Source organism: Chrysemys picta, chromosome 3 (genome assembly GCF_011386835.1).
Source record: "Chrysemys picta bellii isolate R12L10 chromosome 3, ASM1138683v2, whole genome shotgun sequence".
NCBI classification, from domain to species: domain Eukaryota; kingdom Metazoa; phylum Chordata; order Testudines; family Emydidae; genus Chrysemys; species Chrysemys picta.
Genome location: NC_088793.1, coordinates 101,481,411 through 101,501,436, shown reverse-complemented (window position 1 = coordinate 101,501,436; position 20,026 = coordinate 101,481,411). Strand labels below are relative to the sequence as shown.

The window sequence follows — 20,026 nt, the reverse complement described above, 5'->3', positions numbered from 1 at the left end:
TGGGTGGGGGCTCAAGCCGGTTTTGCATTGTGTTATTGAAACGGAACCCCTAGATACAGAACCTGGCCCTTGTTGCTGCCAACTTAGATGGGCAGAAGGGTTACATTTTATTTGAAACTGTCACAGAATACACTCCACATGCACTAAGAAGGAATCATCCAAGTTTAAATGTCTGGAGTTGGGTGGAGCTTCTGCAGTTGGTATGTAAAGTTTCCCATCCTCCAAGGGAAATTTACCTAATCTGATCATTTGGTTCTTTCTCCTGCAGCCTGGGCCTTTTCCCATTTAAGCGGTCTTTGAATTAATTTGTTGTAAGAAGCAATTTACTTCAGTAACAACAAAATGTAATTGATATTTTCCCCACATCCAAGGTCTGGCTAATGTAAGAAAATATTTTAGAGGGAACCTTGTTTTAATCTGAAAAAATATCAAGATACATAGTGGTGCTCAGTGTCATATATAAATAGTTCTGAGTGGAACTACAACAGTGACTTTGTTATGCTTAGCACAGTAGACTCCAAAAATCACATGCTTTTTAAAGATGCATATATATTTGGTATAGCATAAATTCTGGAACTCTTTCTGGAGGGCAGAGTTCAAAACTGATTAGTGAGAAATAAGGACTGAATTTAATGTGGACTGCATGACAGAGTCACCAAAACATATGCACACGCTTAACCTTACACACAGTGATTAATCCTTTGAACTACTCACAGTGTGTAAAATTAAGCACGTGTTGTAAGACTATGCAGAATTCAGACCTATGTAAAAATTCAGTATTCGAAGCATATTTTTCAGCATACCACATGGGAGATGGACAGATGCCTTGGCTATTCTGTGAGTTTAATTTCACAGCTTCTGACAAATGCTCTCCACAGGGTGGAGGTGTTTGCAGGGCTACAATGGGGACAAGAGTGTGGTCCCCAAACTCCTTGGATTCCTATGAAAATAGATTTCAGTGGTGAAATCCTGGCCCCATTGAAATCAATGGCAAAACTCCCATTGACTTCTGTAGAGTCAGGATTCCATCCCAGCTCTGCAGGTCCAGCTACATAGGGCTTCTGCTCATTTGACCTGCCCTGGCTTGCATGGTGCTTTACATATGTATATAAGAAGTGGAGCTGATCAGAAAATGAGGACGGAGTGTTGTGCAGAAAAAATTACACCAAAATGACAAAATACATTTCATCACATTTTCAGCAGAAAATATCGACTTTTTGTCGAACCCCCCCTAAAACATTTCAGTTTACAGCGAATATTTTCAGTTTTTAATTTTCTGAAGAAAAATCTAGAACTTTTAAGTGAAGCAGATACTTTCCATCAAAATTATTGTTTAGTTAAAGCCCAATTTTTGGTTGAAAAAAGTTTCAACAAAAATATCTTCAATCAACTCAAATGAGAAAACATGGACCTTACCTTGAGGAGTTTATCATCTAAATTGGACAGGCAGATCAACAGATAATGAAAAAAATATTGTTGATATATGGGAAGGTAAAAGTAAACAAGAAGGTAATACTACATGTCAAAAGCAAGAGAAGAGCAAAACATCTGTATGTCTGTCATTGAAACTGTCTGGTGAAAATTAGCCAGAGCTCATTTTCAAAAAGCATTCATAGGTTTGGTGAACCTGATTAGATAAAATAACTATCCTAAACCATCCTGAACACCAACAGTCAATACACAAAATCTCATGTCACTTTTTCTAATCCATTTTTTCAGACCGTAGAATAGTATTCTGGACCGCTGAGCTGAGCACTATGGGCAGCTGATGGTACCACATTCAAATGACTGTACCTATCCACTGCATAGCTTTTGTGTAAGGCCATAGCCTTGCTAAGTGGCATTTACCATGGAGAGTATATCCTCCTATAGTGATTTGCTAGCAGTGGAGCACTCACAGGAGGTTCTGGATACTACATGGTTTAATGAGATGTGGGTGACTTATACAGCCATGTACTCCATGGAGTAATGGGTCTCTTGTCAGTCTTGATGCTGTGGAGGGACAGTTACTCCAGGGAATGACCTGGATTCATTTTTCTGCATTGAAGCACTGCTGTACACACTTGCACTATGGTGCTTGGTTCATAAGACACAGGACACACCTACTCTGTGCAAGTGTGGCAGGGTGCTGGTTGAGAAGCCCTTCATCAGCTCCTGCCACTCCAGCCCCAATCAAGGGGAATAGATTGGGGCTGGGTGAATAGCCCTGTGCCTGCCTGGTAACTGGCCGCACCTGCCAGTCTTATTAGCCCAGAGCTATAAAGGCTGGGAGGAAGCTAGAGAAAGAGAGGAAGGTATGGAGAAAGGTCAGGTATAGAAGGAGGTGGGAGCTGTGAGCTTCCTAGTCTGTTGCTAGCCAAGCCTGTTGTAGGCAAAGTAGCTGTGAAGCCTCTATATAGTTGTGAACTGGTGGTGGGAAACTTTTAGAGAATAAAGAGCATGGATGTTGCACCAGACTGCAGTGTCCCTGACTCATTGAGGAGGGAGGTGCTGGGGTTGAATACTCAGGGGTGCAGTGTGCACCCTGTTACAGCAAGAAAAGCCCCTTTTTTGCGGCCTGCATTATGAAGATCACTTGCTTCAGTGCAGGGAGTATGGCAGTGCTTTTGTATCTGGCTAATGAATGTGGCGTCCCATGCAAGCCTGGTGCTTTAGCAACACTACTACTACATTTTAGGAATTTCTCATCTGTAAACAGGTACAGAATTGGGCCACAAGTGACTACAGAAATATGCAATAATCACAACTGCATTTTATTTGAAGAATTTAAAACATAAAAATTAAATGGAAACCAGTTTTTGAATCTGAACAAATGAATAGACTAGTTTCAGTTTTTGTTGATGTTGTTTTCATTTTAGTGGAAAAACAACACTGGAACAAAAACTGATTGGCATTTCTTTACACAACAAAGAAATCCAAAAATTGTTTTGCTAAATTTGGTTGACCAGATTTGCTAGTGAGATATTTCTGGGGTGGAGGATGGGATACAGTTTGCTGGCTTGGATCATTTGGAGAAACAGCCATTAATAACAAGCTACAGCTGTAACTTCAAGGAAGCAAAGCAAACAAAAAGAGACAGAAAATAGTTATAAACAAGAGTAAGCTTTCTGATGAGATTTCTTCCTAGCAGGAGTCCTGACTTCTTGGCACATTAGATTAGATTAATTTGAAATTTCATCCTGTTTAATGTTAATCCCATCAGTACCTTGAAGCTGGTTTGCAACAGAGTTGAATGCAAAACCCCTGTTAATAATGCTATGTTTAAAAAAAAATCAGTATATATAAAGAAAAACAGTATGGTTGTGTTTGTGTAATAGGTGAATGAATAATATGCAAAAGAGGACAAGAATTTATCTGAATAATTATTGGGCACTGATGAGTGGAAAATCAAAGGCCAGATTCTGGTCTCAGTTATTCCTTTGTAAACATGGAGTAATTCAATTGACTTTAATTAAGTTACTGTGGATTTACACAGGTCTGATTGAGGTCAGAATCTGGCCCAAAATTCTAGTTTGATATTACACTGACAGGTCTTTGGAGTTAGACTTGTGGCCATTGTTAAGAGGATACATTATGATGAAAGATGGTATAAAGGGGTGTAATGGCTCCCAAATTATGAAGTTTGCTACTAGAGGAGGTTTCTAAGGTGTTTGAAGTGAATTATTAAATCCTGTAACAAAGATGGACTTTCACAAAGTTCAGATGTGTGGCTATGTGAACAATTTAAAAAACTTAATTTACCCAATCAAGACAGGTCATGCAGGTCAAACATCATAATCCGACTATTTAGAGTCAAAAAAGGCATATTCTTGCTTTGCCCTGGGCAAAATTGTAATCTTCAAGCCTTGATCATCCCACAAAGAAGCTCCCAAGGAAGAGAAAAGCCCTTCTCTCTCCTCCCTTTCTCAACACCCCCCCACCCCCGTATAAACAAAATTTGCTACAAACAGTTATCAGGAAGTTTTTGTGAAATGTTGAAAATGTGAGATTTGGAAAAGATACCTTGTGGCATGTAAAGAGATCACCACTAAAACATCTTTTTGAAGCTTAATGTAAATATACTGATATGTACTATATATTTTTCTGAAGATGTATTGATTTACAGTAGTAGCTGGTATAAATTCATTCCAGAGCCTTAAACTCTCCATGGTTTATTGTAGAAAAAAAAAATTGAAAAACCATTGCAATATCAAATAATATTTGTAATGGATGGTAAAAAGAAGCACTTAATCGTGTATATACTTACTATTTTGTACAAAGTTAAAGATTTTTTTGAAAATCTTCTTTCATTTGTGTGTGTGGGGGTGTGTGGGGGTGTTACATATCCCTCCAATGAAAGGAATTCCTTCCATTTTAGGTAGTGGGGTATAAAACATGTACATGGGTATTTGTGTGGTCATTCAGAAAAATCTTGTGCCCAAACTTTCATGCTATAGAGGGAGTACTGTAGAAAGGAAGTGAGCAAGAACTAGTGGCAGCAATAAGGAAGTGGCAGTTGATTTTATATATATATATATATATATATATATATATATTTAAAATTCTTGTGAAAACTAGGCGCAATTAGGGACTTTTTAAATACTTTTTACACTCCTAAGGGTTTTAGGCATTTTGATTTGGGGTAGATGTGGGGCTCTCATTCCCCAGTCCATTGGTGGTAGGGTATGTGAAGCAGAAAATTCCTCTGCCTTGGGGGAGAGAACTGACTGACATGCTCTGATAGTACAATATCTCCTGTGGGCTTATTCATGACACAGTTTACAGATCAACTCTGACAGCTGATTCTCACTTGCATTTCAGCAACTGCTTAAATACCACACATAAACAACTAAAGAATTAGGCAAAGTGGGGATGGTAACATTGTAGGTAACTATAAATGAATTCCCCCTCCATCTTGTCTTTCTCTTTCAATAATAGTGACTAATGGATGACCAAATCTTGCTACAAGAATTGGGTAAGAATCAGCAAGGAAAGGTGAAGGAACCAAATAGCCAAGTCAAGAGTTGTGCCTAAATTGTTACAAATAAATGCCTGGAGTCTCATTTATGCGACAGTCCCTTCATGTGGCTCTGGCAGTACATGTGTACCAGGAAGTGGGGCATAAATGCAATTTGAAGGCTCATTTACACTGTGAGAGCAGTGTAAAGGGACTTTTGTGTAAATGAAAATCAGATCTAAAATGAATTAGTGACATAGGTCTGTAAAGATTGTTTAGTCAACACAGAATATGTCTGACTTTTCATAAGTTTTTCCCAGGACTTTACTCCCCTACCCGACTTTACTATGACAAATTAAAACCTTTTTTCCCTAAATTATTCCAAAGTTTGGCTTCCTCCTTTCTCCTATTCACCATAATGAATTAGTAGCCTTCGACACTCATGAGCATAACACTTTTGCTGGAATAATTGGTTTGTTTCTGTGACTGGTGTTTTGTAAAGGTAGAACTGAACCTAAGTAGCTTAGTTTCAGGTTCTTTGGCTTTTGGATTAAAAGGCATAGAACCAAATTTTAACTTTGCACTTTAAAAAGTTCAAATAATTGGGAAATCAGAATTTATAAATTAATTGGTCCAAAGATTCAAGTTTGGGTGCCTAAAATTAGGCATTATAGAAAAAACATATAATAAGAAAAGCATATACTTATCATTGCACTGACATTTTTAACAATGTACAGTATATTCATAATTCTGTCTGAAGAGTATAAAACCTCTCTCAAAATGCACTGCAGAGACACAACTGAAGGATTTTAAAATTATTTTTAAAAGACTTTAAAAAAAGTTCAAAGAAAGCTGAACCAAAATATTTATTTGAAATAATGTTATTGTTTAGATAACAAGATGTCAATGACAGGATGTAGTTTTCTAACTTTAGTGATGTCCTATTGCTTTGAAGAGAAATAGTTTTTGAAGTAGTGAGTGTAAGCACAGCTGGTGCTGGGATCCTGCAGCAGCAGGTGGACGTATCACATGTTTGGACAAGTACCCTTATTTCCATGGCATATACAGAGAAAACATTTCCCATAACCTTTTCACTGAATCCATTCATAATTTACATAGAGATTCTGAATGCTGGGGGCATCTACTCCTATGTAACTTCTGAGCCACAGCGGTGTGGGCGGTTTTTGGTTTTTGCACTTCTTGACAGATATGCAGGTGCTCTGCATGGAGCTGAGTCAGGGAAACATCAGGTTGAGGTGGAATTCTCATAATGGAATCAGCATTAGTCCTGGAAAGATAATGGTGGAAATCTCATCACTGTGGGAAAACTGCTTGCATTATGGTAGCTCCTTTTCCAATAAATACATTTTGTATTTGTACAGTGGTTTGGGAAAGTGGCAAAGTGGAGGAAAATGGGGGAAATAATGCAGAAGATGCTTCCACCAGGAAGACTTTAAGACTTGCCATCAATAGTAAACTCTGATACACTACCTGAAGATCTGGTGTAAATCAGTATAGTGCCATTGACTTCAATAGAACTATGCTAATTTACATCAACTGGGGACTTGGCTTTGGTGTGTGCAGACTCTGTGTGGCCTGGTTTGTATGCATTCATTTTGATAGTCTGAAAAAGGTCCAGTGACATAAATTTCTGGAGACTGGTAATGTGCTCCCAATATTTTAACAAGAGGTTCTGACAAAAAGTGTTCTCACCAGTTATGAGCCAGCTGTAACAGGGAAGGTGAAATTGCAGGACTGGGGAATGTGTTCACTTGTTTTCCCATTTAAAGAAAAAAAGTATTCTCATAACATTAAAAGGAGACAACACTACTAGGCAAACAAACATATTAAGCGCTACATGCCAGAAGTGATTATATTTTTGCCCCTGAAATATATATGCAGTATATTGACAGCATAGCACAGGGCTTCTCTTGTGTAATTTGAAGAAGGCTTGGATGGAGTGGGGTGAAGACCTTGAAAGGGTAGTGAAGGAGAGGTTCTCTCCCTTTGAATATTTTTGGATAGCCTGACTTTTAGTGGAATCTGGTCTATTCAAAAAGCAAAAAAATTTGCTCTTCAGAAACATTCATGTTTGCCCCAAGGATGTCATCTCTGACAGGGATGATTTAATAGCACCCAGATAGAGGAAGAACTCCATTAGATAGCAGTGAAATCACTCCAGCCTTCTCTTAAGTTCAGTGGCAGAACTTTAACCAGAGGCACTCCTGAGAGCCCTCCAGCACGTCACTCCAGCAAACATACTACAGCATCTATTCTGTGATGGGTGACTTCATGTAAAACATTCTGGGTAACATAGTTTGTAAAATTAATTCTGTTTCCTTACAAATGCCATGGTAACCAGAAAGTGTCTGTTTACACACTGAAAGAGGTTGGGTTTATTTCATGATAATCAACTTTCAGACTCTCACTCTAGAAGTATGCAAATTATGGAAGATTCTGTATCAAAACTGACCAATCATGGGTCTAGTGTCCCATGGATACTGTTGAGCGATCATGTTCTTTATCCTACCAGCAGTTCCTCTTGGAGTTGCACAGCACTGAAGTAGCTCTTCAAACACTATAACCAGGCTATATTTTATGACAAAGCCTTCTCCATTAAAATAAGAACCCTCCGTATTTTTGGGTGAAGTCTACATATCTATATTAGTTGTTTTCTGTGACTTAAAATGATTCCATCCAAGATGTCATCTTTTTTTGGTGTGTGTGTTAACAGGTCGAACCATTGATACAGAAGGGCCATGGGAATCTGGTGCACCATATCCTACTTTATCAGTGTAGCAGCAGTTTGAATGACAGTGTGTTGGACTACGGCCATGAATGCTACCACCCCAACATGCCAGATTCTTTTCTCACATGTGAGACAGTCATTTTTGCTTGGGCCATTGGAGGAGAGGTAGGATGAATGGCTACCTGGGATGATTTATCAATAAAGCTTTAAAGGAATGTGCGTCACAGTGAAGGTTTTTCCATACTGCCAATTAGTAAATTGGATTTCATTCTACAGAATTTTGGTCACTAGGACTTTTACCATATTTGAAAACTGTTTGAGATTGTGTTCTGCCATTACACACCTGCACAGTGGTGTATTAGGGAGTGAGAACTTGTGCTCTCCCCTTACAAGCAGTGCAGCCTTGGCACTCAAGGATGTGCAGGGGCTTTGCCTTGAATGCCACCTCCAGGAAGCAACTGGTAGAGAGTGGGGATTAGGTGGAGTCATGGCTCTCTCTTGGGAGCAGCTGTTGGGAGAGTGGGGATGGGGAGCAGGCGGAAACATGGCTCTGTCATTGTCATAAAATGATTGTTGTAAACAACACCCCCCCACAACAAAACATGAGCCCTTGGGTTCTTATTTTGATAGTCAAGATGTAAATACAGTTTTTCAGGAAGAAGTTACATCTTATCTTAGCTGGTCACTTAGGCCTAAAACTACAAAGGTACTTAGGATCCTCCCCACCTAGAGTACTGGCTTTTGTGGAGCCCATTCTTACTCGCCTATCTCTCCCCATGCATTGGATAGGGAGTATAGGCACCTAACTCAGGCTTTGTGGATTGCAGTGCATTCCAGTGATTTTCTAGGCACCCTAAAAGTTAGGTGTTGCAACACTCAGTGTCAGAAGGCCTAAATCCCTGTGTGGATCCAGGCCTTAAGCTCTTTTCTTTAAATCATATATAGCCACAATAGCTAAGTGTCTCATCTTACAATGTTAAATTTTATTGATCTTTTCTGTATAAAACGTGATAGGGATATTAAGTACCAAGTTAAAAGTAGTGGAAAATAATGTAGAAAGTGCCGACACTTGTGGAAAAAATGACTTGGGAACATTGGCTTTGCCATATCAGACTGCCCCATCTAATCTGGAATCCTGTCTCCAGCAATGGCCACCACCTGGTGCTTCAGAAGAAGATGGAAAAAAACAAACAGCCCATAGTTAGTGATGAAAACTAGGTAAGGACAGGAGGGTTCTCTCCAAATAAAGACAGAGATTGATTTCACACTGGCACAGATCCTTGTGTGCATTGCTGTTACTTTGCACCACATGGCAGGTGTAATTTGGCAGTAATTCTGGTATAGCCAGACCAGGGAGTATCACCCCCACGGAGAGGGTGATCCTGCACTAGTGTAGAGCCAAGAGAGGGGCTTATATGCCACACATCTTTCCTGCTGCAAGCATACTGGTCATGTTTAGTCTTGAGAAAAAAAGAGGGAAGGGACACCTGTACCATTTTTCAGATATGTTAAGGGCTGTTCTAAAGAGGATAGTGATCAGTTGTTCTCCATGTCCACTGAAGGTAGGACAAGAAGTAATTGGCTTAATCTGTAGCAAGGGAGATTTAGGTTAGATATTAGGAAAAACTTTCTTCCTATAAGGTTAGTTAAGTACTGGCATAAGCTTCCAAAGGAGGTTATGGAATCCCCATCATTGGAGGTTTTTGGACAAACACCTGTGAGGAATAGTCTAGGTTTACCTGGTTCTGCCTCAGAGCAGGGGGCTGGACTTGGTGACCTATAATACCTGTGGAAATTGGCTGTGACTTTTCAGCTTGGAAAAGAGATGACTAAGGGGGGATATGACAGAGGTCTATAAAATCTTGACTGGTGTGGAGAAAGTGAATAAGGAAATGTAATTTACTCCTTTACCTAACCCAAAAACTAGGGTTCACCCAATGAAATTAATAGGCAGCAGGTTTAAAACAAACATAAGGAAGTACTTCTTCACACAATGCACAACCTGTAGAACTGCTTGCCAGGAAATGTTGTGAAGGCCAAAACTATAACAGGGTTCAGAAAAAGAACTAGATAAGTTCATGGAGGATACGTTCATCAATGGCTATTAGCCAGGATGTATAGAGATGCAACATCATACTCTGAGTGTCCCTAGCCTCTGTTGGCCAGAAGCTGGGAGTGAACGACAGGGGATGGATTACTTGAGGATTGCCTGTTCTGTTCATTCCCTCTGGGGCACCTGGAATTGACCACTATCGGAAGACAGGATACTGGGCTAGATAGACCATTAGTCTGACCCAGTATGGCTGTTCATTTGTTCTTATGGCTATGGAAAAGAGGACACAATCCTGATGGCATGCCAATCCTAGGCTATGTTTTCAGCCCCTTGCAAATGTTAAAGTTAGGGCAGTCCTAATGGTACTGTCACACTGTGCAGCTGGAACTTCCAAGCACAGTCAAGCACCAGAATCAGGGCAGTCCAATGGACAACTTTAGGCTACTTTTGCACATCACTCCTGAGGTGCTTTGTGCATTTTGGCCATAACTCTACACTCTAGCCTCATATTTGTAACTTTCCTCTACCTTGGTTCAAGTGATGTAAGAAGCCCATATAAATAAAATCTGGTTTAACAAAGTTTATCACAGTCTTTGCAAGGATAATCCTGTTGTTAATGCACTAGAGTAGGAAAGGGAAGATCTGGGTTCTATTCTGGCTTTGCCACTGAACCCCTTAGTGCCTCAATTTCCTCATATGCAACATAAGGATGATAATATTTATTGCTTCCCATAGAAGTGTTGTGAGATTTAATTCATTAATGTAAACCACTAGAATGCTGGGAGCCTAGAATACAAAGTGCAAAAATACTATTTGTATCTGGGAAACTGTGTAACTTGGTTTCCGAAAGGTCTGAAGTTTGATAAATGACCTCTTCTAGTAGATCTAGGATCACTTTTGAGGCTCAAATAATTTTACTGAGAATGCAACAGTTTGTCTAAGAACAGTCTAAACTCATATAACCAGCATATTATCTGGAAATTGTTGCTTTTAAAAATTAGGAACATTTTTACTTTAGATTCAAATGTTCATTAAAAAAAAGTATTTTCCAACTAACCCACTTGATGATGCAATACTGACACTTTTTAAATTTAATTTCCTTTTGCAGCTCAGTCACCAAATGTAGAATGAATATTCTGTTAGCGAGCAGCAGAGCTGAATATTTTATATAGGTTTAGTGGTTTGGTTTATGCATTCATTATTATTTAATGGGATATATCATTCCATGATGCCATGTCCAGTAAGTTTTAAATAGAATTGTTGTTTGTCCATAGTTCACATAATTCTTATTTACATTGTAATATCACTGTTTTAAAATCAGTAGGTATATTGATCAAAACAAAACTGACATGTGGTCAGGACAGGAACCCTATTAACCAGATGTGCATGTTTCAAATTACAGGCCTTTACATATCCTCCTCATGTTGGTTTATCCATTGGCACATCAACAGACCCTCAGTATGTGCTTATGGAAGTCCATTATGACAATCCATCATATCTAGAAGGTATGTTCATTCATCCTAACCATAATATTCAGGATTTCAGAATGTACTGCATGCTGATGTATCTCATCCTTTCACCAGAACAGGTGAACCAAATTAACAGCAAAATAGAAGTCCATTTTCCTCTGATATTGTCCCTATTCATTATCCGATCCAATCCTTCATTCCTTGCACACCAGAAGACTCGATTGAAATTAATGGAAGTTTTGGATGCACAAAGAATTCTGGATCAGGCCCATCATGAGCAATGAATAACTGTTTTATTACTAAATACTTCATATTGTGTCTGTTTGTATCCTGTTCCTTACATTGATAAGTTTTAGCCTTGCTGAAAGATGACTAGCATTAATTAGCTTACATCAAGTGACCTTGAAGCATACATAATGTAAAAACAAACAAAAATTCAGTAAGAAGAACAGGAGTACTTGTGGCACCTTAGAGACTAACAAATTTATTTGAGCATAAGCTTAATACTGCTACCACTCTGAAAAAACATTCAGTAGAGGAATCAGGGAACAAGATTAAACTAAGAATAAGTAAGCTAACCACAATTGAGGGCAGTTTCTGAAAACTGATTACTCAGGATGCTAGACAAATCACAGATTAAAGGATGCATATCTTGAAAGATTTACTCTCCTTTTGTAATATTATTTTTTGTATTTTTATCAAAAAGTTGAAGAAAGTTATTTAAATTAAATAGAAGCAAAAGGAATTTTTGCTGTGAAACCAGAGACATCCCAGAATAATCTAAGACATTTCAAAGCTGACTTCTGAAAAGATTAATAATTCATTTTGGATCTTAAATAAACGCTGAGTTACCTGAGAATTTACTGTTATCTGGCAAAATGCTAGCTGGGTAAAATGTACCACAGGCCCTTTTAATTCTCACTTAAGATGAATCTATCATCATTAGTAAACTCATGTCCATATTAAATCCTCTGCTCATAGCTTAAGAGACCCTATCTCTCTCCTATTTTTGTATTAGTACAATCAAGTCCACCTAAAATACATTTATTTAATTGAGCACTTTCTCCATTCTGCAAACCTCTGTAAGTTTCTCAGATATTGTCAAAATCAGTTTGCACTAAATACAAGAGTCCCCATTAATATCACTGACATTTAATGATTTTCCATGAAATATCAGCTGAAAATAAGAGATTTCAGGCTCCAAGGAGAGCACTTAATGTTAATTATCCTCACAGAACCATTGTTTTATTTTAATTAACCACACTGTATAATTTTATGGTTTTATTCTAAATGACTTGTAAAAAAAAATGAAGGACATGGGCAGACTGGAATGATAATTTAATTTTGGAAGCCATGGGAAGGATTTTGCCTCCTGCTCTGGCCCCCATATGTTGCCATAAACAGCCAGCAAGGGACAAGGGAAAATGTGCCCAGTGGATGCACAGTATGGATACCACCAAAGGTGGCCCTATGCTGCCACCCCCCACTCCCCATCACTACTGCATGCCCTGCTGCAGGAGGCATGCAAAGAGCAAAGGGATGAGGGCCTATAGTGCACAATGCTATGGGAAGGGTGCTATCAATTATTAGAACAACTCCTGGCTACTGGACCAGACTAGAATCTTGAGGGCACAGAGTTGTCATAAAGTCACATCTGTCCTCCCTCTTTCTATACTATATCTTTTGTGCAGTTCCTGCTGGTGTTGCAGAACAGAATCTTAGCCAATGCCTCCGCTGAGTGATTGAGGGTAACATTTTCAAAAATGATTTAGGAGCCTAAGAATAATTGACTTACTTACGCTCCTAAGTGCCTAAACCACTTTTAAAAATGGGACTCCTAAGTAGGGTTGCCAACTTTGGTTGGATGAATTCGTGGAGCTTTCATCACATGACATTATCTTTAATTAAAGATTAATCTTTTGTCCTGGAGTCTCCAGGAATTATCCTGGAGGGTTGGCAAACCTACTAAGTCACTTAGGCAATTGTGAAAAGGTTACCCTTAATTTTTGTGTTGAGGAAGGTTTTGTTTGAAAATCTCATTGAAAACTCTCAGATATTGCCAGAAAAAGGTTTGTCATTTTGACATTGACAATAAAGAGGCTTGACTGTACAAAATACCGTATTCTGGAGCAATGAGGTCATAGAGGTTAAAGCTAGAAGGGATCACCAGATCATCTATTCTGATCTCCTGCTACCACAAGCCATGAGCACCACCTAGCACCTCCACACTAAACTAAACAACCAAAATTAGACCAAAGTATTACAGTCCACACAACACTAAGTTATTATTTGCCACAGGCAGAGAATACGAGGGAACAAGGTACATCAATGCCTGAGGCCCCTGCAGTGGCAGGGAAATGATTAACTGAGATATACCCAGATAATCCTGGCAAGTGACTTGCACTTCATGCTGCAAAGGAAGGCAACCTGCCTCTCCCCTCCCCCAGGTCACTGCCAATTTGACTTGGGGAGAAAATTCCTTCCCGTCCCCACATATGGCAATTAGTTAGACCCTGAGCATGGGATCAAGAACCAACCAGCTAAGCCCCTGAGAGAGAGAATGCTCAGACCCACCTCAGAGCATTGGGCCACCCTATCCAGTGTCCCATTTCCAGCCATAGCCATCTCTGATGCTTCAGAAGAAGACCAAAAAACCCCACTCAAACTCAGAATACATTGGTGCTCCAAAGAGATGAGATCCTACAAGGAGCTCAGAAAAAAAAGTCAATTTAGAGTCCCAAGTACTACAAGTATTAAAAATCAATATGTTGCTGGCTCCCTTGTCACCTCTGAAGAGGTTGTAAGTCATACACTGTACTGTAGATCAACAATAGTAACTGGTCATGTATAGCATAGACATGGAAAAATCAGGACATTTCTTACATTCAGTTTGCCAACTCAAACTTGTAAAAACTGGTGCCCAAGATGATACTCCAGGTCCCCAAACAATTACACAGTTTAGATCTTGCATACTTTGAATGGGCACTTTAGAAAAACTATTGGTAGATAGGGAAAGATCTGTCTTAACATATCCAGCTAATAATATTGTATTGATGTAATATATGGTTGCAGGCATCATGTCTGTTATGTTTCTTAGAAGAACTGTACAAGTCACTGGAAAGTTTCTTGCCTTCTTTGACATTCTTGTTAATTTACTTGCATTTTTAATTTTCTAAGGCAAATATTTTAAAAGGGGGGAGAAATCAAAGAAGGAAGTGACAGAAATGATCATAAAAAATTAACACATAAGGAAGGCATATTCTTTTCTATTATATCCTGTCTAATAAGAATACTTCATACAAAGATAAATAATCAGAGACACTAAATTGACTTTTGACTGGAATGAATTGTGATGAGGTAAATAAATACATAAACGTGACTATACATTTTGATGTATGAAATGGTCTTGGACAAATATCAGTTTGACTCTTATAAATTGTCAGTCTTTATACATAAGGCTTAGCTTCCTTCAGTGACTTCATATTAATGGAGACATGTGTCAGGCTAGAAAAACAACATGTCCTTAGCACTTCCACAGGAAGCTCAACACCCATAGTACATTGACTACCACAAAACAATGGTGTGCACAGAGTATAGCAAAAATCTAGAGACGTCCCTGATTGTTGCACCAAAATATCCTTATCTAGTTCTCCCTCCTCTCTCTGAGATTTATACAGTGAATAATCATGTTCATCATTAAAGGCTCCTGGAGCTGACAGGGAACAAAGAAGTTGCAAAAGAGGCTTGCTTTGTCTCCAGTGACATGCTGCAATCAGGAGAGCCGCTAGCTTTCCTGCCGCCCTAGGTGGCGGAAGGTCCCGCCCCGAAATGCCGCCCCTCACAGAGGCAGCAGAAGGTCCCACCACCGAAATACCGCTGCGGTTGCCACCCCCCAAATTGTAGCACCCTAGGCGACCACCTATATCGCCTAATGGGTTGCGCCAGCCCTGGCTGCAATCTAAAAGGTTTCTTTACAGTCGAGCCAACAGAGAGGAAATATACCACAGATGTTACGAAGGGATAAAGAAACTTACAACTGGATGAAAATAGATGTCTATTACCTAAAACCCTCCAAAATGCGTTGAGCTGCTTTTCAAATATTTTATTTTAAAATCACACATTCTGCCTTTTGAGATTTTATTATTCACTTTCAAAGATTGCCCATAATCTGCTTTTGTACCCTTCAATTTCCATGTAAACGACTAAGAGGAGTATGACAAACATTTTTCATACAGGTTAATGTGATTCAGATATCAACATACCTTATTTGACCACTTTCTTGTGAGTTACCTTTATTTATTGCTCCTCTGATTCCTGTAAAATATTTAACCCATTTCCAATTTAAAACCTCCCTTGCATGATTTTCATGTAAAAATTTATGAACAAATCTGAGAGAAACTCTGTGATTGGATTTTTTTTATCCTGATTTTTAGCCACAGTTGACAATGCTCTTTTGTTGCAGGTTTGATAGATAACTCTGGACTGAGGCTATTTTATACTACAGATTTACGGAAATATGATGCTGGGGTTATTGAAGCTGGTGTCTGGGTTAGCCTCTTCCACAATATCCCACCGGGCATGCCTGAATTCATGTCAGAAGGTCACTGCACTCTGGAATGTCTGGAAGAAGTATGTGTCCTGTCTAATGCTATTAGGTTTTGGTCTCAGTATTAATTTGTGATGGCATTTTTAAATTAACTTCTTGGGAAGAATAACAAATATTAGTCAAAGTAACTTGAGCAAAGGCATTTGCCACTTACTAGATACCAAAACTTTGGATCTTTCTTGATATAAGTACCTCCTTTTCAAACAATAGAATTTTTAGTATTTTTTAAATTATGATTTTCTCTGTGCTGAGATTATTCTATGAAGTTGAATTTGTAACATTCAGTATTCCAGTTGTAAATATTGATACCATATAATGAAGTATTATATAAAATAATTTAATATTTTATACACTTTTTAATATAATACTAGATAAAACATTTCACTCTGCAGAGCAAAGACATCATTGTATAGAAAGCTAACCATGAAGACTTGTGGACAGAGATTAACTAAGATCTATGCAAAAGCTAAATGTTCTATGTATTGAAGTCACAGTCTGAAAAACAGTGTTAGATCAATCAATGAAGACTGGTTAAGATACAGGTACTGAGGTTTTGCTGTGTCCCAAAGTATTAAATTGTACAGTCTCAGTTTCATTAAAAGACCTTTAATGTAGTTTTGAGGAGAGGATTCTGTTCCACTTTGTGTTATTGAGATATGGTATGAAACCAGTGATCAAGGTACTATATAATACTCTCGTTGATATTTTGTCCTATCTAGAGTTGGGACAAGTTTGAATGTATAGTTAATTTAAGCTATGGTTTGGGTTTAAGGCCAAACTAGCGCGAGGATTTGGGTATGCAACTGACAGTAGCAAGATGGTGGTGTTGGTGGTTGTAGCAAATTTCAGCCTAAAAACGATAAGATCTGTTCTTGTGAGGTTGCTGCCATCTAAGGCCACATGTGAAACGAATCTGGAAAACGTGCTTTCCAGTTTTCGATCTAAACAGAAATCAGAATCCCAGGGTACGTTTGGATCTGTGTTTGAAACACTCACACTACTTGGAATTTGGGGATGTGTGTGCCAGATTGGTAAATCTGATTCAGTCCTATCTTCTGTGCTAATCTGTCAAAGAATACTTTAAAATTGTTTTGGCCTGGAATGAAAACTTTAGACTTAATTCGGCAGTATTCTGGTATCAGCTCACCTGCAGTTGGGCAGAAGAACATTTTAAACAGTAATTCCAAACTTTCATCTTAAACTGCCTGTCTTTGCATGTGCTTTCTAGTAATGTGGTAACACACTGAAAATCATTTGTCACAATAAAGACACACTCATATGCAGCCTGTAGCTATGAAATTAACATACCATTTTAAAAACTGTATTTTAAAGGTCAGATTCTATTGGTTGTGTACTGGGAATGTGGTATTCCAATTAATTTTAATGAGAGCTACATATGTGCATCAAAGACTAATAAATACCGCTTAAATAATTGTTTTTATTGTACAATGGCAATTCAGTTTTCATTTGGTATTTTATATTTGCTGTTTCTCCATATTGCACACTGCTTATATTACTATAAACTGAGGAAACATACAGTGCATTTATATATTTAACATTCTCACTCATCTGTTTACCTTTTGTGCTTGTGATGTACTGACAGTTTTGTTGGTTTCCCTTTGTCAGGCCTTGGATGCTGAGAGGCCAAGTGGGATTCATGTGTTTGCTGTTCTTCTCCATGCCCATCTTGCTGGCAGAGCCATCAGGATGCGTCACTTCCGCAAGGGTGAAGAACAGAAGCTGCTTGCTTATGACGATGAGTTTGACTTCAATTTTCAGGAATTTCAGTATCTAAAGGAAGAAAGAACTATCTTGCCTGTATGAATCTCTTAATTCTTCCCCTGACCATAGTTTGTGAGCCACAGTGACTAATATTTTGTTCATAGTTAGGACTAATTTTGCTTGTGAAATGACTTTTCTGTCTTACTCACTTTCCTGCCTTTCACAAAACCACCATCACATTAGAGTTGGGAAAATACCCTAAACAATATCCCATGAATATTTACATAATTTTTTAAATAATTTTCTTTGACCATGTTCTGATCTCTTTTGTGTTTGGTTTCTACAAACATTTGAGCAATTGAGTTTTATTGTCACAAATGTTTGTGGAAAGCACATTTTAAACTCTCATATGTGAGTGTGCCAATTTTTTTGTGCGTTCATCCAGTCAGGGAAAGAAAACAACACCATATGGCTTTTCTGACCAATTGTAACTAACACAACACATCTTGACTATCAAGTACTTGCAAAGAGCTGTTTATGTTCAACCTCACACAGACAGGAAATCAGTCAACTAAGTCTTCCATTTATTTTAAATTTTTTATTTATTGCTAAAGGGGAAAAACTTCATTACTCTATCATGCTCTGCATTGACCTTCACTGAGTAACTGAATCTCCTTGGGGCAAGAAATCATGATGTCTTATTTTCACTGAGGCACTTAGCACACTCCTGATCATTGTAAAATAAATAAATAATATAATGCACAATTTAAAAAAATACAAAAATCTTCAACACTTTTTATTAACAAATACATTCAATTCAATCGCCATCTATTTGCAGACATTCCATGAGAAGAAAGAGACTAAATTCATTACAGATTATTCACTCAGCTCTTGTTAGCTCTGACTGGCAACTTTTTGGCAGTCTTGGCAGAGAGGCTGCAGACTGAGGGCTCGATTCTGCAGGGCTCTGAGCATTCCAGTCAAGATTCAGCAAAGCAGTTCATCATGTGCTTATCTTCATGCAGGGGGAGCAGTCCCGTTGACTTCAATGGGATGGACACATATGGGTAAAGTTAAGCACCTGGTAATTTTTTCAGAATTGGGGTCTATAACAGAAAGTGAGTTGAAAGTTACAAGAAAAGGCCTCCAGAGTGACTGAATGTTAGCTTAAAACTGTCAGTCTTCCCTTCACAATCCCCTTCATCTCTATCTCTCCTCCTCCATACCAGGTTCCTTTGATACTTGCCCTTCTAAGGTAAGAAACTGAAATGGGAACCTTTATCTAGCTTCCATTTCAAAGCCTGGCCACTTCTCAGGTGCAGCTGTGCTTGCAGGGGAGAGCAGTATTTTCTTTTTGAAGTCTGACTGCTAACAGTCCAGTGGGACTTCAAAAGAGAAAGCACTGCTTCCATCTCCAGAGAAGAGGTGCAGGGGTTTGAGAAGGAGAAAGTGGGGGCTGGGAGAGGATTAGAAGTTTGAATACCTTTATAGAAAAAGCCTGTATGCAAATTATAGAGAAAAGTCCCTTTTAGATTAAAGAATAAACAGAAATATATAGAAAAGAGACTGAAAAGCACATTTGCTTGAGTATTTTATGAGCAACTCAAAAAGAGAGGGCTAGAATGGAAGTTGGAATTCAACCTTCTTTAAAGTGGCCCTGGTCTATGCCTGCTATAATATGAATCACTAGCATCTAAATTATCATACTTTGATACCCAATGATTCCAATATTACTGGTACCACAATACATATAAATATTAATAATATTGCTTATTGACAGTATGGCAGAACAATTAATTCAAAGTATTCTCAGACATTCCTATCAGTCTCTCTGTCTGTTCCTGCATGTGCTGTTCCTTGGAGTTGTTGAGTTCATACTATTTGTTCTCTGCAAGTATTAGAAGCTTATGATGCATTTGAAACTGGAAGAGCTAATCACCAACCAAAGAAAGCTTTGCTGGATATTCTATAACTACCTGTACTCAAAGGGCCAGGTACTCAGCTAGTGTAAATCAGCATAGTTCCACTGACATCAATGGAGCTTTGCCAATTTCCATTATCCAAGTCATTAATGAAAATGGTGAATAGTACTGGACCGAGGACTGACCCTTGCAGGACCCCACTAGATATACCCTCCCAGTTTAACAACAAACCACTGACAATTATTCTTTGAATAGGGCTTTTTAACCAGTTGTGCACCCACCATATAGTAAATTCATGTAATAATTTCACATTTCCCTAGTTTGTTTAAGAGACTGTCATGTGGGACTGTATCAAAAGTCTTACTAAAATCATGATATATCATGTCCACTGCTTCCCCCTTATCCACTAGGCCAAAGAAGGAAATTAGGTTGGTTTGGCATGCTTTGTTCTTGACAAATCCATTTTGGCTATTCCTTGTCACCTTATTATCATCTAGGAACTCATAAATTGTTTGTTTAATAATTTGTACCAATATCTCTCCAAGTATCAGAGTTAGACTGACTGGTCT

At 38.5% G+C, this 20,026-nt stretch overlaps 1 protein-coding gene across 3 annotated transcripts in view; it reads left to right on the top strand.

The window, feature by feature from the left end:
* MOXD1 (monooxygenase DBH like 1) overlaps positions 1-20,026 on the top strand; it is a 95,323-nt gene that overhangs the window by 42,184 nt on the left and 33,113 nt on the right. For 2 of the 3 annotated variants that reach the window (XM_005280286.5, XM_065588650.1), the window contains exons 5-8: positions 7,671-7,850; positions 11,141-11,243; positions 15,670-15,836; positions 17,440-17,631. In XM_005280286.5, coding sequence (XP_005280343.1) covers positions 7,671-7,850; positions 11,141-11,243; positions 15,670-15,836; positions 17,440-17,631 — 642 coding nt within the window. The remainder of the gene's footprint in view (positions 1-7,670; positions 7,851-11,140; positions 11,244-15,669; positions 15,837-17,439; positions 17,632-20,026) is intronic. The other variant, XM_024113466.3, reaches the window with a different exon arrangement.